The 25,746-nt window shown below is 39.7% G+C and overlaps 2 protein-coding genes across 5 annotated transcripts in view; one reads left to right on the top strand and one right to left on the bottom strand.

Annotated features, from left to right (window-relative positions):
- The first annotated feature begins 75 nt into the window (after positions 1–75).
- Positions 76–24,774, top strand: PPP2R3C (protein phosphatase 2 regulatory subunit B''gamma). Of its 3 annotated transcripts, none has more exons than XM_074955858.1 (13): positions 76–147; positions 2,550–2,677; positions 4,403–4,507; positions 5,386–5,498; positions 6,774–6,871; positions 8,606–8,676; positions 9,701–9,833; positions 11,052–11,107; positions 11,185–11,260; positions 11,951–12,087; positions 13,500–13,637; positions 21,103–21,162; positions 21,959–24,774. In XM_074955858.1, exons 1-13 carry the CDS (start codon positions 123–125, stop codon positions 22,145–22,147), a joined length of 1,329 nt encoding a protein of 442 aa, XP_074811959.1. In that variant the 5' UTR covers positions 76–122; the 3' UTR covers positions 22,148–24,774. The 3 variants fall into 3 exon arrangements, with proteins under 3 accessions (XP_074811959.1, XP_074811958.1, XP_074811961.1); XM_074955857.1 differs by lacking the exon at positions 76–147 and adding an exon at positions 154–305 and having other exon boundaries at positions 21,959–24,772; XM_074955860.1 differs by lacking the exon at positions 76–147 and adding an exon at positions 388–563.
- LOC141989338 (signal recognition particle subunit SRP54) overlaps positions 22,723–25,746 on the bottom strand; it is a 75,296-nt gene continuing 72,272 nt past the window's right edge. The window contains exon 17 of one of the 2 annotated variants that reach the window (XM_074955856.1): positions 22,723–25,613. In XM_074955856.1, the coding sequence (XP_074811957.1) occupies positions 25,401–25,613 (213 nt within the window). In that variant the 3' untranslated portion in view covers positions 22,723–25,400. The remainder of the gene's footprint in view (positions 25,614–25,746) is intronic. The other variant, XM_074955855.1, reaches the window with a different exon arrangement.

The raw sequence follows: 25,746 nt of genomic DNA, 5'->3' as shown, positions 1-25,746 counted from the left end.
TCACAGGGATCCAATGAGAGCAGAGCACAGTAAAGCGGCCTTAGTTGGCCGTGGCCGCCATATTGGTTACGGGCAGGGTGTCAGCGCCAGTCGCTTTAGTCGGCCGGGGACGTACGAAGTGTATGGGAGAGGTCGCAGGCGTCGGAAGTAATTGCCAGGGCCCTTAGTAGCTTCGTACCCGTACCTAGCATGGTGGTTACATGGTGGAGGAACAGTAACCCGGCTGTGTGGCCGTTGGGGCGGGGCGTTGTGGGGCATGGAGTGGAAGCAGGCGTTGCGGGGCCGGCTGGCCGCCTGCACCGGCCGTGAGTGCGCGGGAAACATAGAGCGAGCGGGAAGGGGGGCGCAGAGGCGGCGGGGTCCCACAGAGAGAGGGCGGCAGCGTCTCTGGCTCTGACTTAGGCTCGATCCAGCGCGGAGCTCGGGGGCTGTGCTGACAGCCCGGAACCAGCCGCTCCCAAACTGTCTCTGTTCGGGCCCTCAGTGCCGTGAGCCCAGCGCCCTGTGCAGACGGGCGTCCTTGTGACAAACCACCGTGACTAGTCGGTGCCAGTCCCGCCCCGGTAGGCTGCCTCAGTGGGGGTAGGGGTAAAGCCTGAACAGGCTCTGGAGCCCGATCCCTGCAGATCGGGGTGAGGTCACACAGGCCTCGTCTAAGGTGTGGCATTAGCTAACATTTGCTACCTACCACATCTGAAGGTCTAGTGTAGCCCCACTGGAGCTCTCTGTGCCCATTTGACAGGTTTCAGAGTAGCAGCCGTGTTAGTCTGTATTTGCAAAAAGAAAAAGGAGTACTAGTGGCACCTTAGAGACTAACCAATTTATTAGATGCCTCCAGGACTGCGAGGCCCACACCTGGAGCTAGAGCTAAGGTCTCACACGTTCCGCATTTCAGCTCTTTGCGTTTAAAAAAGCCCCCTCGTCTTTGACACATAAAACATTCCTGCTGAAAATGATGCAACCCATAGGATGTTTTACGTTGCATGTCAGTGACAGAGCGTGCTAGGGTGATGGGAAGGCAAATTCCAAGTCCAAGTGCTTTTGGGTCTGCACTGTATGCTTGTAATGTTTTCTTTCGCTCCCCACCACAATATACTGTTAAAGTGTGTACAGTGAAATCGATACCATATCACTGACTGATGCAGGCTAAAGAAATGACTTTCAAAAAAACACTTGGCCCCAAGTAGAAAGTAGCTTCAACTATTGCATGAATCCTAGGAACAACTTGCAGGCTTTTTACGGCCACAGAATCGGTTTTAGAACAATAGTGACAAACCTTTGTTTATATCAAGGACCTCAGCTTCGTTGGTATCTTTGATAGACAAGGAGATATGCCTATCTAATGTATTCAGGCACATATACCCAGCCCCTTGCTGTGGTATCTTAGTGCCTAATTAGTATATTTGCATACCTTTTGTATTAAGAATAAATTCAAATAAATGTGTAGTGATATGTACTTTTATTTAGTTGTAACTGAATAAAATGTAGTGCTTTTTATTTCCAATTCACATTAGTGAGGACGTTGGTATTCTTACAGTTTTCTTCAAAGATCAGATTTTACAACTCTATTAGCAATTACTTAGACATGTCCAGAGATAGTTTCTGACACTTTGAACTTTGCTTAAATACTGCATGGGAATGGAGTGGAGCCCCCTTAGTTCTACACAAACTTTAATTAAAAAGAAATACATGTGCAATGTACAGCAGTAATTTCTCTTCAATTAATGATATGAAGAGAGAGGGAGAAATAGTCCTAGCCCAAAAGACAAGTGGGGGTTGAAGCCAAGTTTTTCATGATAGTGAATCTATAATTTCTACAAATAGTAAATGCAAAAATTATAGATTAAATTAATATAAATATGTTTTAGCAACTGCTAAGCTTTCATTAATCTTTAGTTAGATATGTGCAGAAAGTTATGCTAAATGCAAATGTAGAACATGCACTATTCCTGTGAGGGGAAAAAAACACAAGAACCTTGACTTTCACTTTATGGTGCAACAAACAGGATCCTGAAACCCTAAGGAACATGTGCATCTGCAGGGAAATTGGGCTCCAAGCCAGCCACACAGATTCTGGGTCATCTATGGTAGGAGCCTGCACCTACTTTGCCTCATCCAGTAGTAGTGCTACTCTTGAGGGAGTCGTTGCCCCAGAGGCCTTCCTTGTGAATGCATATTAAGACTCAGAGGTGACTTAGTGCTGTAGCAGAATTACATTTAAACACTTAGCACCAGAGAACTTGCTGCTCCCTGCCTTTGCCAGCCACAGCCCTGCCCTCTTCCACTCAAAGCTTTCCAACCACATGGTGTTAGCGGAGAGGGTCTTCTGCAAGCCTTTAGGGAGCAGACAAACATGAGTATGCCTGCTGTTTTTCAGGCATTTATGCTTTTTACTTGATGCCCTCTGCGGATTATACAGATTATAGTGACACTGGTGGTTAAAAAATGCAATTTTATAAAAGCAAAATGGATTTCCTTTAACCGAACACTTTGTTAAAATCAGTCTACCTGGGGGTAAAATGTAAGATATTCTGTTTTGTGTTAAGCAGCTAAAAAAAGTGAACAAGAGCTAAAGGATGAAGAAATGGAGTTGTTTACAAAATACTACATGGAATGGAAAGGAGGAAGAAAAAGCGTTAATACATCCTACATGAATATACCACGGTTTTATTACAGGGTAAGTGGTATATCGAGAGCTACTTAAACCTAAGAATATACCACTCAAAGCAGAAAATCTTTACCTATTTAATACTGGCATTTTAGTAGCAAAAGCTACATTGGGTCAGAATTTGAGAGAGCTGTGTTATGAGTGTTTTTCACTTCTAGTTGTGGATTTAACGAATCTCATACAGCTGCTGAGGAGGATCTTATTAACCCATGAAATAGTTTGCTAATGCTGTAGACAATTGGTTAATTGGGTTAGCCATGGAGCAACATAAAATATGTATTTTCTCTCTTTTCAAAACTTGAAAGCCTCCTTCCCATCTTTTCCAACCTTTACACGCAATTCATGACCCTGGAATGCCAGTATCGTGAAGTCCCTACCTAGTTTCCTGAGCATTTGCAGAAGGTGTCACACAATTAGTTTGACAATAGTTATACATTTGTCACAACAGCCTATTGTGTGATTTTTTTTTCTCTACACTTCCCAACCTTTCTTGGATGAATGATTGAGCGCTCTCTCCCTATGACAATGTCATATCAAGCCCTGTGATCTGGAAACCACCTTTTCTATTTTATTTTCTGCATTCCTGTCTCATTAGCCATGAATAAGATACTCATTTTGCCAAAAGGATGGGTCACTGGTCTTGTAGACTAAGGGTAGAGTTGTTGCTTATATTATCCAACAGAAGGAGTTGGTCAAGCACTTCACCTCTGTAAGAAAGAAACCAGTGGTCAGTCCAGAGCCACGTTTTTTTGACAGTAGCCCTTCGTATTATAGCATAGAATGCTCATGTCAGCCTTGTATTTGTGTTAGTTTTCTTGAAGCCCTTCATTATTTGAAAAAAAAAATCAGACTCTTCAATGCAAAGTAGTAATTAATACTTTTTTTCCTACCAAAGGTAATAAACTTGAAAGCAGGGGGGAAAAAGTTACCAGAAAATGAAATAAGAATTATTAACCTTACAATAAAAATAGAATTCTCTGTCCTAGACCTTTAAGTAATCAGTAAAAACTATTTTGATCTACTTTTTCACATATGTATCCATTATATAAAATAGTATCTTCCTAATTACAGTATTGCTGGGGATTGAAGATGCTCTTACTGAAATATAGATTGCACTGACATCCCATACATCCTCAGGTTCTAGTAACATCCATGGCACACATCTGAGGGTACTGTTTGGCAAAAGTACTTAATGAAGCAGCAATATGAAATTTACACATTGAAAATGCTTGTAAATTCACAGGAACTATATTAAGGATTTTAGGTTACATTGACCAGAATATTGTTCAGTGTCAGATGTTTGGCAATAGTTATACCATGCAAAAGATATGAAAAGGTATTTTTATGCATCAATCAAAGTTGGGCTATAAACCAAGAAGTAACAGGAGACAGTGACTTGAGACATTTTGCAGTTGTTTGTCTTTCATGAGATTAGAAACTAAGATCTTGCAGTGGTTTTGGCTCCATAGCAAACATAACTCCAGTTCATATTACAAAGTTTATAATATCACTATGGAAATATTTAGGATTTATATAATACATGATAAAAACATACCCCTTCCTTCTGTCCTATTTTTTGGTAGATTGCATATTGTTACAGATTAGACTGTAAACTCTTTGTAAGACAGAAACTTGTATTCTGATGTGCTTGTAGAACACCTAGCAAAATAGGACCCTGATCATGATTGGGGCTTAAGGAATGCAATACAAATAATAACATCGTAATATTTTTAGCTACCAGCTGAGGATGAAGTCTTACTGCAGAAATTAAGAGAAGAATCTAGAGCAGTCTTTCTACAGAGAAAAAGTAGAGAGCTGTTAGATAATGAAGAGCTGCAGGTAAGAAGGCATTAAGAATGTATCATTTCTTAATCTAACCATCGGAGTTGAGTTGGAGTGAAGTTCTGGAACAGTCTTCCAAGGGGAGCAGAGGGGGCAAGAAAACTAACTGGCTTCAAGACTGATCTTGGTAAATTTATGGAGGGGATGGTCTGATGAGACTGCCTACAATCGCATGTAGCTGGTCTGCGACTGCGGGCCGCAAATATCTCCAATGGCTGGTGATGGGACAGAAGATGGGGAGGGATCTGAGTTACTATAGAGAATTCTTTCCCAGTTGTCTGGCTGCTGGGTCTTGCCCATGTGCTCAGGGTCTAAATGATCACCATATTTGGGGTCGGGAAGTCAGACTGGCAGAGACCCTAGGGGGTTTTTGCCTTCCTCTGCAGCATGGGGCACGGGTCACTTGCAGGTTTAAACTAGTGTAAATGGTGGATTCTCTGTAACATTAAGTCTTTAAACCATGATTTGAGGACTTCAGTAACTCAGCCAGAGGTTATGGGTCTATTATAGGAGTGGGTGGGTAAGGGTCCAGTGGCTCCAGCTGCTGGGGGCCACAGATCACGGCTGCTCCATCCGCCCCAGGACCACTGCCAGGGTCCGCCGGAGCAGTGGCTGTCCCCGGGGCCTCTCCAACAGCGGCTGGTGAGGCTGTCCCAAGGGCCACCTGAGCAGCTGGCCCTGGAGCTAGCTGCTTTGGCGGCCTTGGGGTCAGCCACACTGGCCCCTGCAGAAGTCATGGAGGTCGTGGAAAGTCACAAAATCCATGACTTCCGCGATCTTTGACAGACAGAGAGCCCTAGATATGAGTAACCTGTCTGAGCATGTTAACATTTGTTATGTGATATTTCCCTAACCAAATCTAAATCCCCTTTAAGAATTTATGGTTTCTGCTGGACAAACATCAGACACCACCTATGGTTGGGGAGGAAGCAATGATCAATTATGAGAGCTTCTTGAAAGTTGGTGAGAAAGCTGGACCCAAGTGCAAGTAAGGCTCCTTCATCTAGTGCATGCTTACTAAAGTTAAACAGCTATTTAAGATCATAATACTATAAGCTATGTAACTGTTTAAAATTATAGGAAGTTTAATTAAGGGTGAGCAAATGGTATTATATAAGAAAATTGTCACTGGACTCTTCAGTTTGCACCCCTACAAAAAAGTTAATGACAGACATGGTAGGATCCTTTTGATTGAGATGCCCCCGGTAGATCCTGTTTCATTTTAATTAAGAGGAAGTTCTTATAAACAGAAATACCATTCTAATAGTAATGCTACTGTCCAGGAAACTGCAGAGCTCACATGGTGCCTCTCCAGTGTCAGAAGCCTCTCTTTTACACCCAGCATAGCAGCCCAGTTAGTTTGCTTGGTTAGGCAGGAGCAAACAAATAGTCAGGAACAGGTAGTAGTCAGGCAGTTCATACAGTTTCTTCATACATCATCCTAGTTAAAGGGACTTGGAAGCTGCTAAAAGGGTAAATAGATTTAACTAGAATTGAAATACACAAAAGACCATTAAATCATCAGAAGGCATCTCCACTAAGCAGCAGTTGATGCTGTTCATTATTGAATTTAAATCTGAGCTGTCCTAGTTAAGTGGTGCATAGTTTACTTTCTGTAAATAGAAACAAGGGGTGTGGGAAACTGCTCTTTAAACCAATGAGGAAAATTGGACAGGAAGCGACTGCAGTATCAGGACATTACATTTTATATTTTGTTTTTGTTGTAGAAAACCAGGCAGCTCTGAAAATTCTGGTTCATTTTCTGATCTCTTATATCCATTGTATGGCACTGCGCATCTCTCTTAAAATCTGTTACTTTGCTTGTGCAATTCATTCATGTTACAGATTTTCTGAGGCACCTGGATAGCATGACTGAGATTAAGATCTGGCCCAGTGTCTTCTATTATTTTTATCCACTCCCAGAAAAATAACATATCCTATCCTGTCATGAAATAATATTCAGAAGAATGTTAGTTGTTTTATATACTGTAGCCGATCAGCCAGTCAAATGGTGTCATTATATTAGGTTTGCACGTCTGAGGCCTGGTCTACAGTAAAAAGTTACATCGACCCAGCTATGTCACTCAGGGGTGTACAAAATCCACACCCCTGAGTGACCTAGTTAAGATGACCTACCCCTAGTGTAGACGGCACCAGGTTGATGGAAGAATTCATTCCATAGGTAGTGTCTAGATTGAAATTGTCGCATTTCAAGCCTTTAGTGTAGACAAAGCCTTAGTGTTGTCGTTCTTGTGTTTCATAGGCAGTTCTTTACAGCAAAAGTCTTTGCTAAATTACTCCACAATGATCCCTATGGAAGGATATCTATCATGCAGTTCTTCAATTATGTGATGAGAAAAGGTGAGTTGATATTTCTTCTGTGATATTGAAGATTATTTTATTATCAGGAGTATTTAAGTTGTATTATATTCCTAGTGTATGGCCCTGCACCTGTTGAAGTCTAACAGGACACTTGCAGTTCTCGTCAACAGGAGCAATATCTGGCCCTTAGATTACAAATCCTGTTTTTCTGTTCCACCTTTTTTTCCTGAGTATTGTTTTATAGGAAAAAAGATTCAAACTCCTGAAATATCAATAGCAGGAAATATCAATAGCAGGTTCTTTATGGCTTTGAAATAAAGCTTTTGAAAGTCATTTGCCTTCCTGCTAAGACTGTTCCAAGTGACTGTTGCAGATTTGACACCACACAAGGAAAAGTAGTGAATGCGTAACTATTTAAGATGCCTTATGCTTTTCTTTAAGCAACGAGGGCTTGTACACATTACCACGTATGTCAGTATAACTTATGTCGTTCTGGAGTGTGAGTAAGCCACTGACCTAAGCGCCAGTGTGGACAGAGATGTGTCAGCTTCTCTCGCCAATATAGCTACCACCTCTTGTGGAGGTGGCTTTGTGATGAGAGGTCTCCTGTTGGCATAGAGCGTCTTCACCATATGTGCTACAGTGGCGCAGCTGCATCAGTGCAGCTGTGTTGCTGTAACACTTCTAGTGTAGACCAGCCCTGAGTTCCGCAACAAGCTTTTTTTGTTAGTTTGGGGTTTCTTCCATTACAACTTCGGTGTAAGCAGGTTGTCTGTGTGGCACCCTCTTGTGAATAGATCAGTTCACACCTCTCGAAGCTATTGTGTCAAGCTATATTCTTCTCCAGGGAATATTCTGATTAATCTGAAAGTGTCTTATTAAGAAGAATGAACCCTTCACACCTCTGCACTCCTATGTTGCAGAAGATTGTGCAGAGCACCTTCCCCTTACATTAGCCCCCAGAGTGGAATCTGGAACTCCCCTCCACTCTGCCTTACTGCTTCCAGCTGGTAGATGTGCTCCTCACAGCCCATCAGGTACAACTTTCCTTTCTCCCCATACCTTCCCAGCCCTACTGAGAGCATGGAGGAGCCAGGAGGAGGGCAGAAGTGGTATCTGAGTAGTAGGGAGGTGTTCCCAGGAAGCCTCCTTGTGCCCCTGAGCCACTGCATGAACCAACAATAGATAGGCTCCAGCCAAAATACCCGCAGCTCCCCAGCCTAGGACCTGGATCTGTACCATCCTGCCCTGGTCAAAACTTGACCAGTATGAATTTATTACCCAGTCCGCCCCTCCCTCAATGTGTAGAGGACGATGCACACGCCCTTGTTAACTGAGCTGAGATTTTTCATCAAACCCATCACTCAAAAACACATTTTTAATTTTTTGGCACAGAATTCCCTCAGGAGTAATAAGTACATGCCGATAAATTAGAGAATACAATTCCATGGGACACAACACACCACATAAAATGGCACATTTACTTATTCATTCCTCATAGTTGCATGTGGGGCAACCTTGGCTGAAACATACTTACAGTATATCCCCAGTGACTCTTGTTAATGCGGTACGGTACGGTAAAGGTTGTGGGGCAGAATTGGTGTATATCTTAAAGTTGTAATTCCTAGTTTTCAGAGGATTAAGTATAGGTGCATTTGACGTTTGGAAGGGGTACAAGGCACTATCAGTCAACTTTAACTCTCTGTTAACTAAGTATTTATTCTTTGCCCAAAAAAAGGATCCTATATCTTGATTCTAAATCCTTTTTTACAGTGTGGCTTCACCAGACAAGAATAGGCCTCAGTTTATATGATGTGGCAGGACAGGGTTACCTCAGAGAATCGGTAAGTACTGCCCACTTGGTAAATTTAATGTACTTTATCTGGGGTAGCTTAAATCAACAGAGAGGATAAAGGTGACTTGTACTTCAATGTTTTTACATTAGAATAAGATCCCAATAGTCCAGACATCTTGGGTGACACCAGAATTGTTTGGATAAAGAGGAGCTTATACAGAGTAACAGAGATTTAATGGCAAGAGAATCGCTAGTTTGGGAGACATACTGGAAGTTCCTTAGGGAGGTTTGAATACTAAGATTTCAGATAATTGATATTCTATTATATTTATTGATAAAGAGATGATGTAAAAGCTAAAGATGCTCTTCAGATTATTTTATCTTTACACATATAGCAGTCTTAAAAAATCAAATCAAATCTGTGATCGAATATTAAGCAAAAAGAACAACCAGACCCCATAATTGTGCACTGGCATTCAGTAAAGATTTGGTTTACCACATATTCACATGTATTTCCCCCTCCCCCCCATTTTACTAATGGACCAGTGCCAGTCACAATGCCGGGTATGCATTTTACGTAGTGCTCATCTTGAAGAAACAACCTCAAGTGTACAGAAATGTGTGTTTCATCATATGAGGGAGCACTGTCTCAGCACCCTCTATTCTTCCTGTTGCTCCTGGTGTCTTTTAATTTTGACACCAAAAAAACTGTTCCTGTACTGTCACATGCTCTTCTCCTGTCACTTTTACTGGCAATGGTGTAAGCCATCTGAATATAGGTTTTAATTAGTCTCTAATTATTGAAAATACCATCTAATTTACTAGGTGCAGTAAATTTCTGAAATTTGTAGAGGAAGAGATCATCATTGGTCAAACTCAGGTTTAAAAATGGGAAGAAAGGGAGAGGTTTTAGGTAATTAACTAACTCAAGCAGTACAGTGATATTGCTGCAGGATATTTTCAACAAATAAAACTTGTAAATCAAAAGAATAATTTAAACAATTAATTTAAATTGAACAATGGCAATGTTTATAATCTCAAAGCATATTTTCTTTCCTTTTTTAATTTTGCAGGATTTAGAAAATTATATTTTGGAACTTATCCCTACTTTGCCACAGTTGGATGGTTTAGAAAAATCATTTTACTCGTTCTATGTCTGCACTGCGGTTAGAAAGTTCTTCTTCTTTTTAGACCCTCTCAGAACAGGTAAACTCATGTTTTCAAACTCTCAAACATATGTGGAAATGTTTTTACTTTTAAAATATGAATACTGAAATTGTTTCTATATTCATAACATTGTACAAATATTTTCATAGGCCCCAATCCTGCAATATGATCTGTGCGGACTGAACTCCACTGAAGACTACGGGGTTCTGCATGGGTTTAATGGTGTGTCTGCACAGATCAGATTGCAGGATCAGAGTCAGAACGGGTCCTAATGAAATACCACCTCAGTGTTGTACTCCAGACTGCTTGCTTAGAAATTAAAAATAATATGTTGGACCATATTGCTGCAAAAGTAAATGAACTAGGATTAGCTTTATGTTAATCCCTACTACAGTTAAGTGCAGCACAACAAATACCTCAGCTCTGATGGTATTCTGTCAAGTAATTCTTCTCATAAAACACAAACCAGAGATCTAACTGTCAGCCTGATATACCTCTCCTTGGTTGGATTTTTGAGTATCTCTGGCCTAGTCTACACTAGAAAAGGTTTGTGGTATAGCTATACCAGCAAACCCTCCTAGTGTAGACAGAGCTTACACCATCAAAAGAGTGCTTTTGCTGGTATAGCTTATACCAGTTCACTGAATAAAATAAGCTGTTTTGGCAAAACCACTGTTTTGCCACTAAAACTACGCCTACATTAAGCCTTTTACAAGTATAAAAATGTTGTATTAAAGAAAAAAATCACACCCAACCAATGTTACTGTCCTGTTAAAAGTTTTCGGTATAGACCTGGCGTATAACTTTCACAAATGGACAAACACTAGTTGTTTCACTTGTGACTCTGTAATAAACACTCATAATTTTGATCCTAACTTCTTGTCTTTAAAATTGTGTAATTCCATAATGATTCTTTTTGAACTGAGACACAGTTTACAAATGTCAGGCTTTGTTTTACGCTGTCACTGTAACAGCTAATTTGTATTTTTTTAAAAATGGCTTGTGTTTGATCCTTAAATTTAACGGTTTAACTTGTGTCTGTGTGATAAGCTTTTTTATTGATTCTCTTTTTGAGGGGTTAGGAAGCATAATTGATAAAACGTTTGCATTGTTTTTCCTGGTAATCTTTAGGACCCAATCCTGGGAACCTTATTCACTCAGTACCACTAAAGTAAATGGAACCTCTCAAGTGAGTAAGGCCAGGTTGATGTGTAACTAGGTGACCGTGTTACAGATTTTTTTTTTCTTTTCCCGCAGGCAAGATAAAGATACAAGATATTTTAGCTTGCAGCTTTCTGGATGACTTATTGGAGGTAAAAATCTCTTGACATGTTTTGTTATTTCACTTTGCACTTCCTGAATTCTAACTGTACGCTTCCTTTTCATTTAGTTAAGGGATGAAGAACTTTCTAAAGAAAGTCAAGAAACAAATTGGTTTTCTGCTCCGTCTGCATTGAGGGTTTACGGTATGTTCTTACATGCACAGTCATTTGTATTCACTAGTTTGCATAATTTGCAGAGACTCAGTATTACCTTTCCTCTGTGTCCCCATATCTGTGTAAAACCCCACTGGTTAGATAATCTTCCTCTCCTGCTTCCTCCACTCTTCACTACATCCCTCTCACCTTCTGCATCATGTTCATGCTTTTGGTCCTCAAATTCATTATCCCTTACATCTCTCTTCATGCTCCTTAGACTCTTCCCTACCTTCTGTCCTAACTGCTGCCTGTGTCCCTTCCCACTCTTATCTGTGCATCTCTTCTTTACCCCAGAAACAACCTCCTCCTTGAGTGCCAATCACCTATCATTCCTTCTTTAAAACCACTTTTGCCACTAAACTTTCTTACATTGTTGCTCTCCATTTCTGTTCTGAGGCTTGTTCTATTCCATGTACCATCTTCATCTGACTTATGCTGTTAGTGTCTTGGAGCAGGGACCTTGTCTTTCTACATTCTGTATATGCTTAGGGTGCACTATAAATATTCTTACGGAGTTAGAACATTGTAATTTAATAACTTTACTTATACATTTAATCCAAAAGAATGTGAAATATATTAAATGAACTTGGCACTCCTGTGTGTTGTCACATTAAAATGTAGTTCTTCTATGATGTAGGGAGATTTTATTGTATTTTCAGTCTATTTTTTTCTTCCTAGGCCAGTATTTAAATCTTGACAAAGATCACAATGGTATGCTCAGCAAAGAGGAACTATCCCGCTATGGAACAGGGACTCTGACCAATATATTTTTAGATCGTGTCTTCCAGGAATGTCTGACTTATGATGGAGAAATGGTAATCATGTATCTCTAGCTTGCACTCCGATGTACAAGTTCTGTTCTAAAACTATGATAGATATATTAGCATAAGCATTATCTTTAAATCAAAGAACAAATTAAAGTAATATGACTATTTTATTTAGTACCTGCTTCTGCAAATAGAACAGAGCAGAAGCTTAGAAAATATAATTATCTGATTATTACCAAAAAGCATAATGTGTTATTCCAGTATATTTTAGTGAAAGGACATGAGGTACCATTGTAACAAACCAAGATAATCCAGTATAAATTTTCCTCTCCAATAACTGAAGGAAGTAATGTTAACTAAATGTGGAGAAGCAGGAATGTTTCTCGAATGATTTTGGCTCTCTCTCTTTAAACAAAGAAGGAAATCCAAATGGCAAGTAACTGAACAATGTTCATTAGAGAGCTGATCCAGCAGCTAGTTAAATAATAAACCTCATTGTGAAGTTAATGTGAGACAGAAGACTGTGGTGGTTTTGCTGTGTGCCTCCTACAGCTATGAGAGTGAATAGTGAGGAGCCTATAAACTAAAACTAAAGACTTAGGATGGACAAAGACAATCGGTGAAAACGTATGTGTATATTGTTTTATCATGAAACACTTCATTTATAGTGTATCACTGTTCATGGTGTTTATGTTGAGATGGTTTATAAAATGCAAATTTAGTTAATTGTGAATTCACCCTAGCGGTCTGTGTTCTGGGGCTCCAATTTTAAGCTAATGTGGATAGGGTTGTGATGAATGCATAGAAATACAGTGTATATGTAACGTATGTAGGTAGCTATAGTTAATTGTTGCATTGTGATCAAGAAACCAAAGCAGTGGCACTAACAGAAAAAAAAGAAAGTATGATCCAAATTCTACTATATTTAATGTCTCAACCTAGGGTCTGTTTGGTCCTATAAGTCCTGCAGCATTAGTTACCCTGTTCTGAGAGTCCTGTGTTTTAGGTCCATTGGTCATGTGGCCCACTCTCAGCCAATGGCAAGTCTATCAATATTTTAGTGCTATAAACTATTAACTAGAAGTGGAGGAAATTTTTGGAAACTATCTTGTCATATGGTTCCCATCTCAGCCAACTGGACTATGCTTGGCAATCTAAGGATGTAATAAGCAAGTATTGTTTAAATGTATATAGCCTGTTTCATTTGGATTTCTGGACAGACTCCTTAGTTTACAAATAAAATGTCAGTGAAAAAGTATGGGTATGCTGCCTCAGTAAATCATAGAAACAAACTCCTCCATTCACTTCAGTGGCAGCAACTATTTTCTGTTTCATGTTGTTGTCTTCCAAAAAAACCTAACTGCTACCCTGCAGTGAAATAGCCACCAATTACAATGTTCCTGCTTGCAAAATCAATTTAAAAAGATGACTGTAATAATCATGATTGTATTTGCTTTTAGGACTATAAGACCTACCTCGACTTTGTGCTTGCATTAGAAAACAGAAAGGAACCTGCAGCTCTACAATATATTTTCAAACTGCTTGATATAGAGAACAAAGGATACCTGAATGTTTTTTCCCTGAATTATTTCTTTAGGGTAAGTCTCTCTATGTGTGTTGTTATAGTCTCTGTGCTTCTACTTCCAAATCTGCAGGGGGTCACTTTAAATTACCTATGCCCACTATGAGGTTTTTGTCAACTTGAAAAAAGATTTAAAATGTTAAAACCCCACATTCTAAAACTTGGAAAGAATTCAAAAGGCATTTTCAACATCTTTCCTACATTAGAAACTAAACTGCTTTGATTTGATATAAATCAATAGCAAATAATTTTGGTTTTCCAGTAGTTGAAATTGCCGTATAATGAAGACGTACTTACAACGTAAAAAAATAAAGACAACTGTATGGGATGGTCTTAATTTCTTAATACACAGAGTTTCAGTGCCTCAGAGGATTCAAAATTCATTATAAGTAATAGAAAATGCAATGGTTGTTCTCTGCAGTCACTTAAGGGATTTTATATTTAATGTGCAGATCACAGAATCATAGGACTGGAAAGGACCTCAACAGGTCATCTAGTCCAGTCCCCTGCACTCATGGCAGGACTAAGTATTATCTAGACCATCCCTGACAGGTGTTTCTCTAACTTGATTTTAAAAATCTCCAATTATGGAGATTCCACAACCTCCCTAGGCAATTTATTCTAGTGCTTAACCACCCTGACAATTAGGAAGTTTTTCCTAATATCCAACCTAAACTTCCCTTTCTGCAATTTAAGCCCATTGCTTCTTATCCTATCCTCAGAGGTTAAGGAGAATAATTTTTCTCCCTCTTCCTTGTAACAACCTTTTATGTACTTGAAAACTGTTATCATGTCCCCCCTCAATCTTCTCTTCTCCAGACTAAACAAACCCAATTTTTTCAATCTTCCCTCCTTGGTCATGTTTTCTAGACCTTTAATCATTTTTGTTACTCTTATCTGGATTTGCTCCAATTTGTCCACATCTTTCCTGAAATGTGGCACCCAGAACTGGACACAGTACTCCAGTTGAGGCCTAATCAGCGCGGAGTAGAGGAGAAGAATTACTTCTCATGTCTTGCTTACAATACTCCTGCTAATACATCCCAGGACAATGTTTGCTTTTTTTTGCAACAGCGTTATGCTGTTGACTCATATTTAGCTTGTGATCCACTATGACCCCCACATCCCTTTCTGTAGTACTCCTTCCTAGGCAGTCATTTCCCATTTTGTATGTGTGCAACTGATTGTTCCTTCCTAAGCGGAGTACTCTGCATTTGTCCTTATTGAATTTCATCCTGTTTACTTCGGACCATTTCTCCAGTTTGTCCAGATCATTTGGAATTTTAATTCTATCCTCCAAAGCACTTGCAACCCCTCCCAGCTTGTTATCATCCTCAAACTTTATAAGTGTACTCTCTATGCCATTCTCAAAATCATTGAAGATATTGAACAGAACCAGAGCCAGAACCAATCCCTGTGGGACCCTGCTCATTATGCCCTTCCAGCTTGACTGTGAACAACTGATCATTACTCTCTGGGAACAATTTTCCAACCAGTTATGTACCCACCTTATAGTAGCTACATCTAGGTTGTATCTTCCTAGTTTGTTTATGAGAAGGTCATGCGAGACAGTATCAAAAGCCTTCCTAAAGTCAAAATATACCACATCTACTGCTTCCTGTCCACAAGGCTTGTTACCCTGTCAAAGAAAGCTATTAGGAGGGCACGAAAATGATTAGGAGGCTAGGGCTCATGACTTACAAGGAGAGGCTGAGGGAACTGGGCTTGTGTAGTCTGCAGAAGAGAAGAGTGAGGGGGGATTTGATAGCAGCCTTCAACTACCTGAAGTGGGGTTCCAAAGAGGATGTAGCTCAGCTGTTCTGAGTGGTGGCAGATGACAGAACAAGGAGCAGCGGTCTCCAGTTGCAGTGTGGGAGGTCTAGGTTGGATATTAGGAAACACTATATCACTAGGAGGGTGGTGAAGCACTGGAACGGGTTACCTAGGGAGGTGGTGGAATCTCCATCCTTAGAGGTTTTTAAGGCTCGGCTTGACAAAGCCCTGGCTGGGATGATTTAGTTGGTATTGGTCCTGCTTTGAGCAGGGTGTTGGACTAGATGACCTCCTGAGGTCTCTTCCAACCCTAAGATTCTATGATTAGGTTGCTTTGACACAATTTGTTCTTGACAAATCCATGCTGACTCTTACTTAACACTTTATTATCTTCTGGGTATTTGCAAATTGATTGCTTAACGATTTGCTCCATTATCTTTCAGGGTACTGAAGTTAAGCTGACTGGTCTGTAATTCCCCAGGTTGTCCTTATTTTCCTTTTTATAGATTGGCAATATATTTGCCCTTCTCAAGTCCTCTGGAATCTCTCCAGTCTTCCATGACTTTTCAAAGATAATCGCTAATGGCTCAGATATCTCCTCAGTCAGTTGCTTGAGTATTCTAGGATGTATTTCATCAGGCCCTGGTGACTTGAAGACATCTAACTTGTCTAAGTAATTTTTAACTGTTCTTTCCCTATATTAGCCTCTGATCCTACCTCGTTTTCACTGTCATTAACTATGTTAGTCATCCAATCGCTGCTAACCTTTGTGATGAAAACCAAAACAAAAAAGTCATTTAGCACTTCTGCCTTTTCCACATTTTCTGTTACTGTTTTTCCGCCCTCATTGAGTAATGGGCCTACCTTGTCCTTGGTCTTCCTCTTGCTTCTAATGTATTTGAAGAATGTTTTCTTGTTACCCTTTATGTCTCTAGCAAGTTTAATTTCATTTTGTGCCTTGGTCTTTCTAATTTTGTCCCTACATACCTGTGTTATTTGTTTATATTCATCCATTGTAATTTGACCTCGTTTCCACTTTATGTAGGACTCTTCTTTGAGTTAGATCATTGAATATGTCCTAGTTAAGCCATCGTGGTCTCTTGCCATACTTCCTATCTTTCCTACGCAGTGGGATAGTTTGCTCTTGTGCCCTTAAAATGTGGCTTTGAAAAACTGCCAACTCTCTTGAACTGTTTTTCCCCTTAAACTTGCTTCCCAGGGGAACTTACCTATAAAGTCGCTGTTCTCCCGCCTACTTAGAATCATGAACTCTACCATTTCATGATCACTTTCACTTAGGCTGCCTTTCACTTTCAAATTCTCTACCAGTTCTTCCCTATTTGTCAAAATCAAATCTAGAACAGCCTCTCCCTTAGTAGCTTTCTCCACCTTCTGAAATAAAAAATTGTCTCCAATATAGTCCAAGAACTTGTTGGATAGTCTTTGCCTTGCTGTATCATTTTCCCAACAGATGCCTGGTAGTTGAAGTCCGCCATCGCTAAGGATATGTTTTAGTCACGGGTATTTTTGGTAAAAGTCATGGACAGGTCACGGGCAGTAAACAAAAATTCACGGCCCGTGACCTATCCATGACTTCTACTAAAAATACCCCTAACTAAAACTGAGGGGGAGGACTCGGGGGGGCGCCGCAGGTGCTGGGGAGGGGGGCGCAGCCTCGGGAAGCACTGCGGGGGCAGTGCCCAGCTGTCAGCAGAGGCAGCATATGGAGCAAGGAAGGAACCCCCCCCCCCCCCCAAACTCCTGCTGTTGGGAGGCAGGGGGCCCCAAGACTTCCCCAGCAGCAGCTAGTGTGACTGACCTGGGGGCTGCCTGAGCTGCTCAGGTGGCTCCTGGGCCAGCTACACAGGGCTGCTGCAGAAATCATGGAATCCATGATTTCCGTGACCTCCATGACAAACACGGAGCCTTACCCATCACCATCAAGTCATGTGCTTTGGATGATTTTGTTAGTTGTTTTAAAAAACCCTCCTCCACCTCTTCTTAGTTAGGTGGTCTGTAGTAGACCCCTACCATGACATCACCCTTGTTTTTTACCCCTTTTATCCTTATCCAGAGACTTTCAACAAATCTGTCTCCTATTTCCATCTCAACCTCAGTCCAAGCATATACATTTTTAATATATAAGGCAACACCTCCTCCCTTTATTCCCCTGCCTGTCCTTCCTGAGCAAGCTGTACTCTTCTGTACCAATATTCCAGTCATGTTTATTATCCCACAAAGTCTCTGTGATGCAAACTGACAGACCTGTGTTTATTAATTTGCATTTTCAAGCATTTCATTTATTAACTAGCATTTCAAGATTGCACACTAATAACTCATTGCACTTTCTTAGGCTCTGTGAATCATAAATATTTTTCTCAATATTTAGCTGTGAGGAAGGTTCCCATAGTTAAGCTTCCATTAAAAAAAAAAAGTCATTAAAATTCCTCTAATTCCAAATTTACTTTTCTCTAACTTTATCTCCCTTTGGCTTGCAACTCTCCCTTCAATCTTTCCATATGGTTGAATCTCCTTGAAAACTTATGCAGTGCCTATATTTGCAGAAAATAGACTGTAAGTAAGAAAAGTTATCAATTATTTTTGGTGTTGATAGCTTGGGGGTCAGTCCTGGCTTTGATTGATGTCAAAGGGAATTATTTGCCTGATCCTGTTCTCAGGCATAAGATCCTTCTTCAGCGACAATTGTGTCAGATAACTAAAAATATCTGTGATTCTAACTTTATCTGCACATGGTATTTTGTACCAAGATTCTAAAATCAATTACATTTCATTGTACTCAAGCCTGCACTAACCAAATCAAGAACAAGTACATATTCATTCAGTTCATTAAGCATTCAGATATAGCTCATAAAGTCTTATTTATATTCTTATGCCCTTTGCTGTTGTTCAATAATAAACCTCCTGTCTATTAAACAAAAACCCTTTACTGATGGTGACTTCAGTTATATCATTCTGGAAAAGCATGGTCTTTCAACAGAAGTCTTCCAAATAAACACTAGAACAGTTTCAAAGCTTTTTCAGTAAGTGCGGTGCTGGTACAGAATCCAGCCTGAGCTGTATTCTGTACAGAGCGTGAAACAGGTTCACGTCAGTATTGGCTTGTTGCTGGTGGTGCCATAGAATTGTAATAAAAGAACTTGGTGACAGTTTTGACAGAAAACCACTTGTAGTAGTTCTTAAATTGCATAAAGCATGATTGCCAATTTCACAAGGTAAATCTGCATGAATTGGCATTCTTTACTAGTCCGTGCATCATGTTCTCTGTTCTCACTGTCTGATCCAATGCCTATTGAAATCAGTGGAAAGACTCTCCTTGACTTCAGGGGACATTTGATGAGGCCCTTAAGTTGGACTCCCTCAACCTATTGGTGCCATGTGTTTTCTGTTGCTAACTGTTGGGTAGGTTATCACCATGTTGTATGGCTTCATTTAGTTAACTTACTAAATTTGTTAGTGCGTTGTACAAAGATTCTGACTTTCCCTTCCCATCTTGTGGTTTAGTTTAGCTACTGCTGTGCATTATTTTAACCAACCAGAATCCAGGTTCCATCTTTCAAAGTAGCTTGCTATAGAAAATAGATACAGAACTCTGTCACAGACATTGATCGGTCCTTCATCTTCTGATTAGTTTTTTCCCCCCTACTGTATAATTTACATAGATCCACTCCAATGTTTGGACAAAATTATGTAGTGAATGAAACATGTTCTGTGCCTCAGTTGAAATCTCCCCTATGGCAAGGAATTACTGTTTTTATTCACTGAGTTTCTAAATTTAATAGGTATAGTGCTATCTCAAATTTTGTCTAATAAAAAATCTAGAGAATAAAAACCTGTGTTTTGCTTCAAATTGGCTGTGCTAGAGTGTAGTTCCACGTGATGTTAAGTTCAAATACATTTTACACTGCAAAATTGCTTTTTGTTCAGATTATTCATTTCTTTAATCTGCAAGGTTTCATTCAGTTAATACAGAACCGGTTGTATTTTTTGCTGTGGAAGCTAAACATTTAAATCAGCATAATAGTTTATGTAACACCCTTTGTCCCAAAACACTTTACAAACTATATAATCTTTGTACAGTACCACTATAATACAATCACCTCTGTAATGAAGGGTGGCAGGCAATTGGGGTACATCTAGTATTCAGAAATCCTACATAAATACAATAAATTTTTATTAGGTTGTGTGGTCATCTGCACCCTTTCTCCATACAGGTCACTCCGTGCTTTTTGCAATAATGTCAGTAATGCCCTTCAATTGTCGGTATCAGACTTTGAATTGGTCTTTCTTATCCACAGCAGTAAATCTATTGTCTTACGTTTATCAAAGTGGGCTACAGAGAAAAATATTAAGGCCTGTTCTACACTAAGAGTTAAGTCAGCGTGACTATGTTGCTCAGGAAAAATCCACACCCCTGAGTGGCATAGTTAAGCAAACCTGAGCCCCAATGTAGACAATGCTAAGTCAATGGAAGAATTCTTCTGTTGACTTAGCTACTTTGTCTTGGGAAGATGGATCACCTATGCCAAAGGGAGAACCCCTGCTGTCAGCATAGATAGTGTCCATCCTGAAGCACTACAGCAGCCCAGCTGCAGGGTGCAGCTCTAGCATTTCGAATGTGGACATGTCCTAAGTGTGCTCTTACCAGGTCACTAGCAGTGTGGCCTTTGTGCAGGACCAAATTAAGGCAATCTGGGGCCTTCAGGATTGGGGCCCCTGTGATCCTGCCTCAGCCATGTCCCTCATTTGCGTGGTAGATGCTTTCATAGCTAAGATGAATGGGGCACTTCACACTTTTAGGCTATCTGCAGACTAGGCAGGCCTCAATTACACTTGGGTCACATTTTCAAGGTTTTTGTTGCATCTGTGAGGATTAGAAACTTTTTTTTTTTAATGAAAGTTAAGACTGAGCTCATCATGTCACTCCAGACGCTGAGGGCCCAGGCATATAGGGTATGTTTACACTGGATCAGGGAGCATGTCTCGCTGTCTGGGTGAACAGACTTGCACTAGCTCTGCTTGAACTAGCATGCTAAAAATAGCAGTGTGGATGTTGCGGCACAGGCTACCAACCCAGCGTTAGGTGGGCTGGTACTTGTTGAGTGGCTAGCCTATGCTGCCACCTGTGCTGCAATGGCCACAATACTATTTTTACCAGACTAGCTCAGACAGAGCTAGCATATGTCTTTATCCAGTTGCATTTCTTCTGCTGTGCACACTTCCGATCGCAGTGTAGACATACCCATAGTGATTGACCTTAATCTAATCCTGCCTTTGTGGATGATAGAATTCCAGTTGCTTTAATCATTTGGATTGCTCGCTCTAGTCATGGAAGGAAGGATGGGTTGCAGCCACTCCGGTTCACATCTCTTTCTTTTAATATGTAGTGTAGCTGTGTTGGTCCCCGGATATTAGAGAGTAAAGGTGGGTGAAGTAATATCTTTTATCGGACCAACTTCTGTTGGAGAGACAGACAAGCTTTTGACCTGAAGAAGAGCTCTGTGTGGCTTGAAAGCTTGTCTCTCACCACTAGAAGTTGGTCCAATAAAAGATCTCACCCACCTGGTCTCTTTTAGACAATTAAAAATATTTTTTTTAAATCTAGTACTGAGCAGCTGTAGAACACTAAATTATCAGTTTTGTTTCTTAGGTTTCTACTGCTCTGAAACTGAGCTTTTCTTTTCCTATAGGCTATTCAGGAACAAATGAAAATCCATGGACAAGAACCAGTTTCTTTTCAAGATGTCAAGGTTAGCTTTCCCTAAATATAGAGAGTAAAGCGTGTGCTTAACTGGAATTTTTGAGTTAAACAGATTTGAAATTTTACTTGCACAGTATTGTAGCCACTGGGTATTTGTGGGGTGTTAAATCATCATTTTTTTACAGCATGGCAAAGTTAACGCGTTAGTAATGTGACTTTGGAAATTCCCCTTCATTCTAAACGGTAATTATGCTGAAAGCAAAGTTTTTAGTACTCAACTTCTCTTAGATTTTTCTGATGCAAGTACCTACAATAAGCACAAATGGAGCCTTGCCTTTGGTTTTAGATGCTTGACAATAGTTGGAAGTTTATCTTGCTGATAAAGAAATCAAATAGCTCTACCTTGAGAGCTGTCAGTAACTAAAAGCATACTACATCTTATTGATACCAAGCTAACATAATATTAGCTAGCAGTTCCCTATTTAGTTTCAGAAGTCGTGAAATACTGCAAGTGACTCATGTTTAATGAAGAGAAAATTCCATAACATTAGGTAGGGATTTACCTGATTTCTTTGCATTTTGTTGTAGTTTTTTAAAGAGGCAGGGCTTCAGGCTACCTTTCTGAGCCCACCATACTGCCTCTCTGGCTGAGTAAGACCTTTACTAGAAGGGCAGTGTACTCAGCTACCAACTCTGTACTTTAAGATGCAATCTTATTTTAGATCAAAGCTTCATGAGTGGGGGGCATAGACTGCCCAAGTGATCATTCCGTACATGCTGTGGATAAAGTAATCACTATTTTGCTTACAAATGTGCCTTTTAATTCTATGGTTTTCCTTTCTTAGGATGAAATCTTTGATATGGTGAAGCCTAAGGATCCGTACAAGATCTCCCTTCAAGACTTAATCAACAGTAGCCAAGGAGACACTGTTACTAGCATTCTAATTGATCTGAATGGCTTCTGGACCTATGAGAACAGAGAGGTTCTTGTAGCAAGTGATAATGACAATACTACAGATATTGATGATACATAACAGGAATACACTGTATTCATGGAGATGTGCCTAAATGTGCACAAGCTCTGAAGCTGCAGGCCTATTCATTATTCAGATGAGACACTTCCATCTTCCCCCAGATGGGTGGTATTAAAACTTTGTATAGGGATTGTCAAATTGACAAATGGTGAAGCCAAAATAGCTACCGTGCTATTTAAGAGGCAGTGGTTTGATCTTAGTAAGCTGAAGAGATTGTTTGGAATCTTTCTTCAACCTACAGTAGCAAGTAACATTTTTCTTTCAACATTTTGTTTTATTAAACCTGTAGAATATTAAGGATGGGATTTCCAAAAATGCTCAGTGTTGGCCTGTCTCTGCTACTGCTGAAGCCAGTAGGAATCTTGGGATTGGTCTAACTGCTGTCAGAGTTTTTAAACCTGTCACATGTAGTGTTCACTAGCAACTAAGTGTTATGTATGCAATATGGAGTTTCTTCCCCCCGTATTATTCAACTATAGATGAAGGTTTTGTATAAATAAAAATTTGAATTTTTATTTTAGTAGGAGGGAGAATAAGCAGTTAACACACACACACTAGCATCTGTGGTAGACATACACTAATATTGTTTTGAAACATTCAAGTTAAACCAGTGCAACTTTCTCATATTGACAAGACACAATTCACTTACGCCATTCAGTACTGTGTATCTACAGAGGGGTTTACAGCAATTTAAAGAGTGGTCTATTGTTGCTTAGCTTAACTCTATTAAGAAGTTTATTTAAGCTAAGTGCAAGTATGTACAGCAGGGTTTTCACTGGTTTAATTAAATCATACCACTAGTCAAACTGGAACAGTTTTTAATACAACACAAGGCTTTACTTTCACTCCTCTATATTACCTCAGAAGGCTGAGTTGAGTACAGAGACGCTTTCACTATCGTTGCCCTATCGCTATAGACATAACTCCTTCCAAAATGTGGTGATTTAAGCTAAAATGACTTAATGCTGCCCTTGGATTGATACATATTTATCTCTAAGTAGTACTAAGCTTCCCAAGTCAGATGATGAAACGTATAACATCCCAATTACACATAGGTGCAGAGTTCGGCTCGAGGTGCATTTTGTGGCTTGGGGGAAGTGACACCCCCTTGGAATTTCAGTGTCTAAATAGATGCCCTTAAGAGGACATGCACTTAGTGGGCATGCATCTTATTGTTCTCTCCTGAAAGCATTGAGTAACTTAAGCACCCCAGATCCATGCACACAACTACAAAGGGGCTGGGTCTACACTATCAAAGAAAAACAGAGCCAAGGTAAAGTTCAAAATTATATTAAATATAAAATAACCAGTAATATGCATTTACAGCAAATGTTAAAGTAACCACTTTCATATGTTGTGCATAAACTGAAGAAAGGATTAAGTATTAAGGCACAGTGAGTAATACATTTTATACAAAGAACTTTAACACGATGACAGTAAGCATTCCTTGCTCACTGCAACAAAAAGTACAAGAAAATAGACAATAGTGCAGTCACAGTTGATAAATTTCTGGCAGAAAAAGCTAAACATCCTTCTCTCCATTAATAAAGATTTTATTCATAAGTTACTGTAGGCTTTTGCCCTGAACAAATACCAATTTTAAACAATGTAGGCTCTAAGTAGTTCATCTATTACCAATGTGCTCTTTGTTTCACTCACAATTGACTCAAGCTACCTCTTGCAGATGTTCAGTGCTAAGGATGCTGCTGATTTATGTTCATCAAAAAGCTGAAAGAGGCAAAGGACAGAGCATCAAAGCAAAAAAGGATAGTTGATTAAGACAGCTGCTGAAGCACTATGAAGAGACCAGAAAAGACCCATACCTGGCAGAGCAAGAATTCCCTCAGCACAAGCACAGTACAAAGCTACCCTATGTAGTTCTGCAATGGATCTGAAACAAGTCCCAGTGTAGCGGGCACAGAAGGCAAGCTCAGAGTGCTATAGGCATTCGTGGTAGTGCCACACCCCAAGAAGATTGTCATAGGTCAGGCAGTCCCCTAAAAGTATCCAGAATCAGGAAGCCCTTAAGGTGGTAACTTTTCCCCTTGTGGACTGCAGCGCTCAAGAATCTCACTTGGGATTTCTAATGTTTTCTTAAATTTTAGAAATTTCTCCTAAAGATAGTAAGGTTTTCATTTGAAATTATTACATGATGTACGCTGGTGGAGAAGAAACTATACACTATTTTATTTACCTACCAACATTCTGCACTGCAAGAGCTTGGGGAATACTACAGTTCCTTCCTTCCCTACCTAAAGAGCTCAGGTATGAATGCCGTGAAATAAACTATTTCTCTTTTGCAAGTTTTTTTTGCATGATATACACAAATATTCCATTCAAGTAACAATATGGAGACTCTACAGCATCATATAAGTGCTCTAGAGCAGACCAAACAGTCAAATAGCACACTTTTAGCTATAGATTGGTACCCTATGTCTTTAAAATGTTGACAATTGGAGTGTTTAATTCAAGCCCAGGAATCCGATTTCAATTTACTTCCTAGGATCTTATTAGAACCTACTGAAACTATGTATTTAACTGGCTAGGAGAAGTGTCTCTCATAAATGGAGTGAGAATGTGCTTCACACAGCTGCTGCTCATACTGTTCTTTCCTAGACAACAGAATTCGTTGTCTGAGCACTGCTAACCTCCACAATTGATGTAGCTTTAGCTGAGCAAGTTCTAGTAGTGCTTACAACCTCCTTTTAAAAAGAGGAAATTATTTCAACAGGCACTCAGACACCTTTAGGTTAAAGCTAGTGTCTAAAAAAAATAAATACATAAAATGGTGACAATAAATAAGGACATTATTGTGAACTGAGATGCCTTGTGAAGCCACTAATTAGTCAGACAATCTATTCAGAGAGAGCTAATTCTCAATAAGGATTTTATATTTTATAAATACAAAATAGGTTTTTAGAAGTATAAAATAGCACTTTCTTCAATCCACAAGTGTCAGACAGGCACCAGATGTTCAGGGAAAAGATTAGAGACATTTTTACCTACACTGTGCAGAAAAAGATGAGGTCTAGCATATTTAATTTATACTCAACTGATTTTTTTTTGTTGTTCAAAATTTTTATTTTAACAGAAATGTCAGTTTGGCAGGATAGCTGTGGACTGAACAGACATTATTTAGCTCTCTCCTGGCCAGAGTTTTAAATGAGTTACATTCCACCGAAAAAGTATAGCAAGATTTTTCCCACACTTGCTGTCAATTTAAAAATTTTGGCATTATACAGAACCTTATATTTTAAGTAGGGACAGTAGTTAAGTCTTGTTTACTTTCTACAACAGATTGGCAGTCTCCCTCAGTTTCAAAATTGAGATTCACAAATGCATTACATGCTGTTGCCTCAGGTTGGTCTGTCTGGACAGTAGTCTCATCTTGTGGCTTGCTCTGCTGCTCTTGATATCGTCTCTCCGCCTCTTCTGACATTTTGTTTTCTTCCTCCTCCTCTTCCTCCTAAGAAAAAAATGTCCACAAAATACAATACTTTCTGCAACCTGTATTCCTCACAACTCCTTTTGCAAGATCAATTTCAATTACAAGCATCCAAGCACATCTTTGCACTCACAAAAAAAGTTTGCTTTCATTG

Source organism: Natator depressus, chromosome 6 (genome assembly GCF_965152275.1).
Source record: "Natator depressus isolate rNatDep1 chromosome 6, rNatDep2.hap1, whole genome shotgun sequence".
Classification (NCBI taxonomy): Eukaryota; Metazoa; Chordata; order Testudines; family Cheloniidae; genus Natator; species Natator depressus.
The sequence above is the reverse complement of the archived record's forward strand: the minus strand, read 5'-3'. Positions and strand labels throughout refer to the sequence as shown.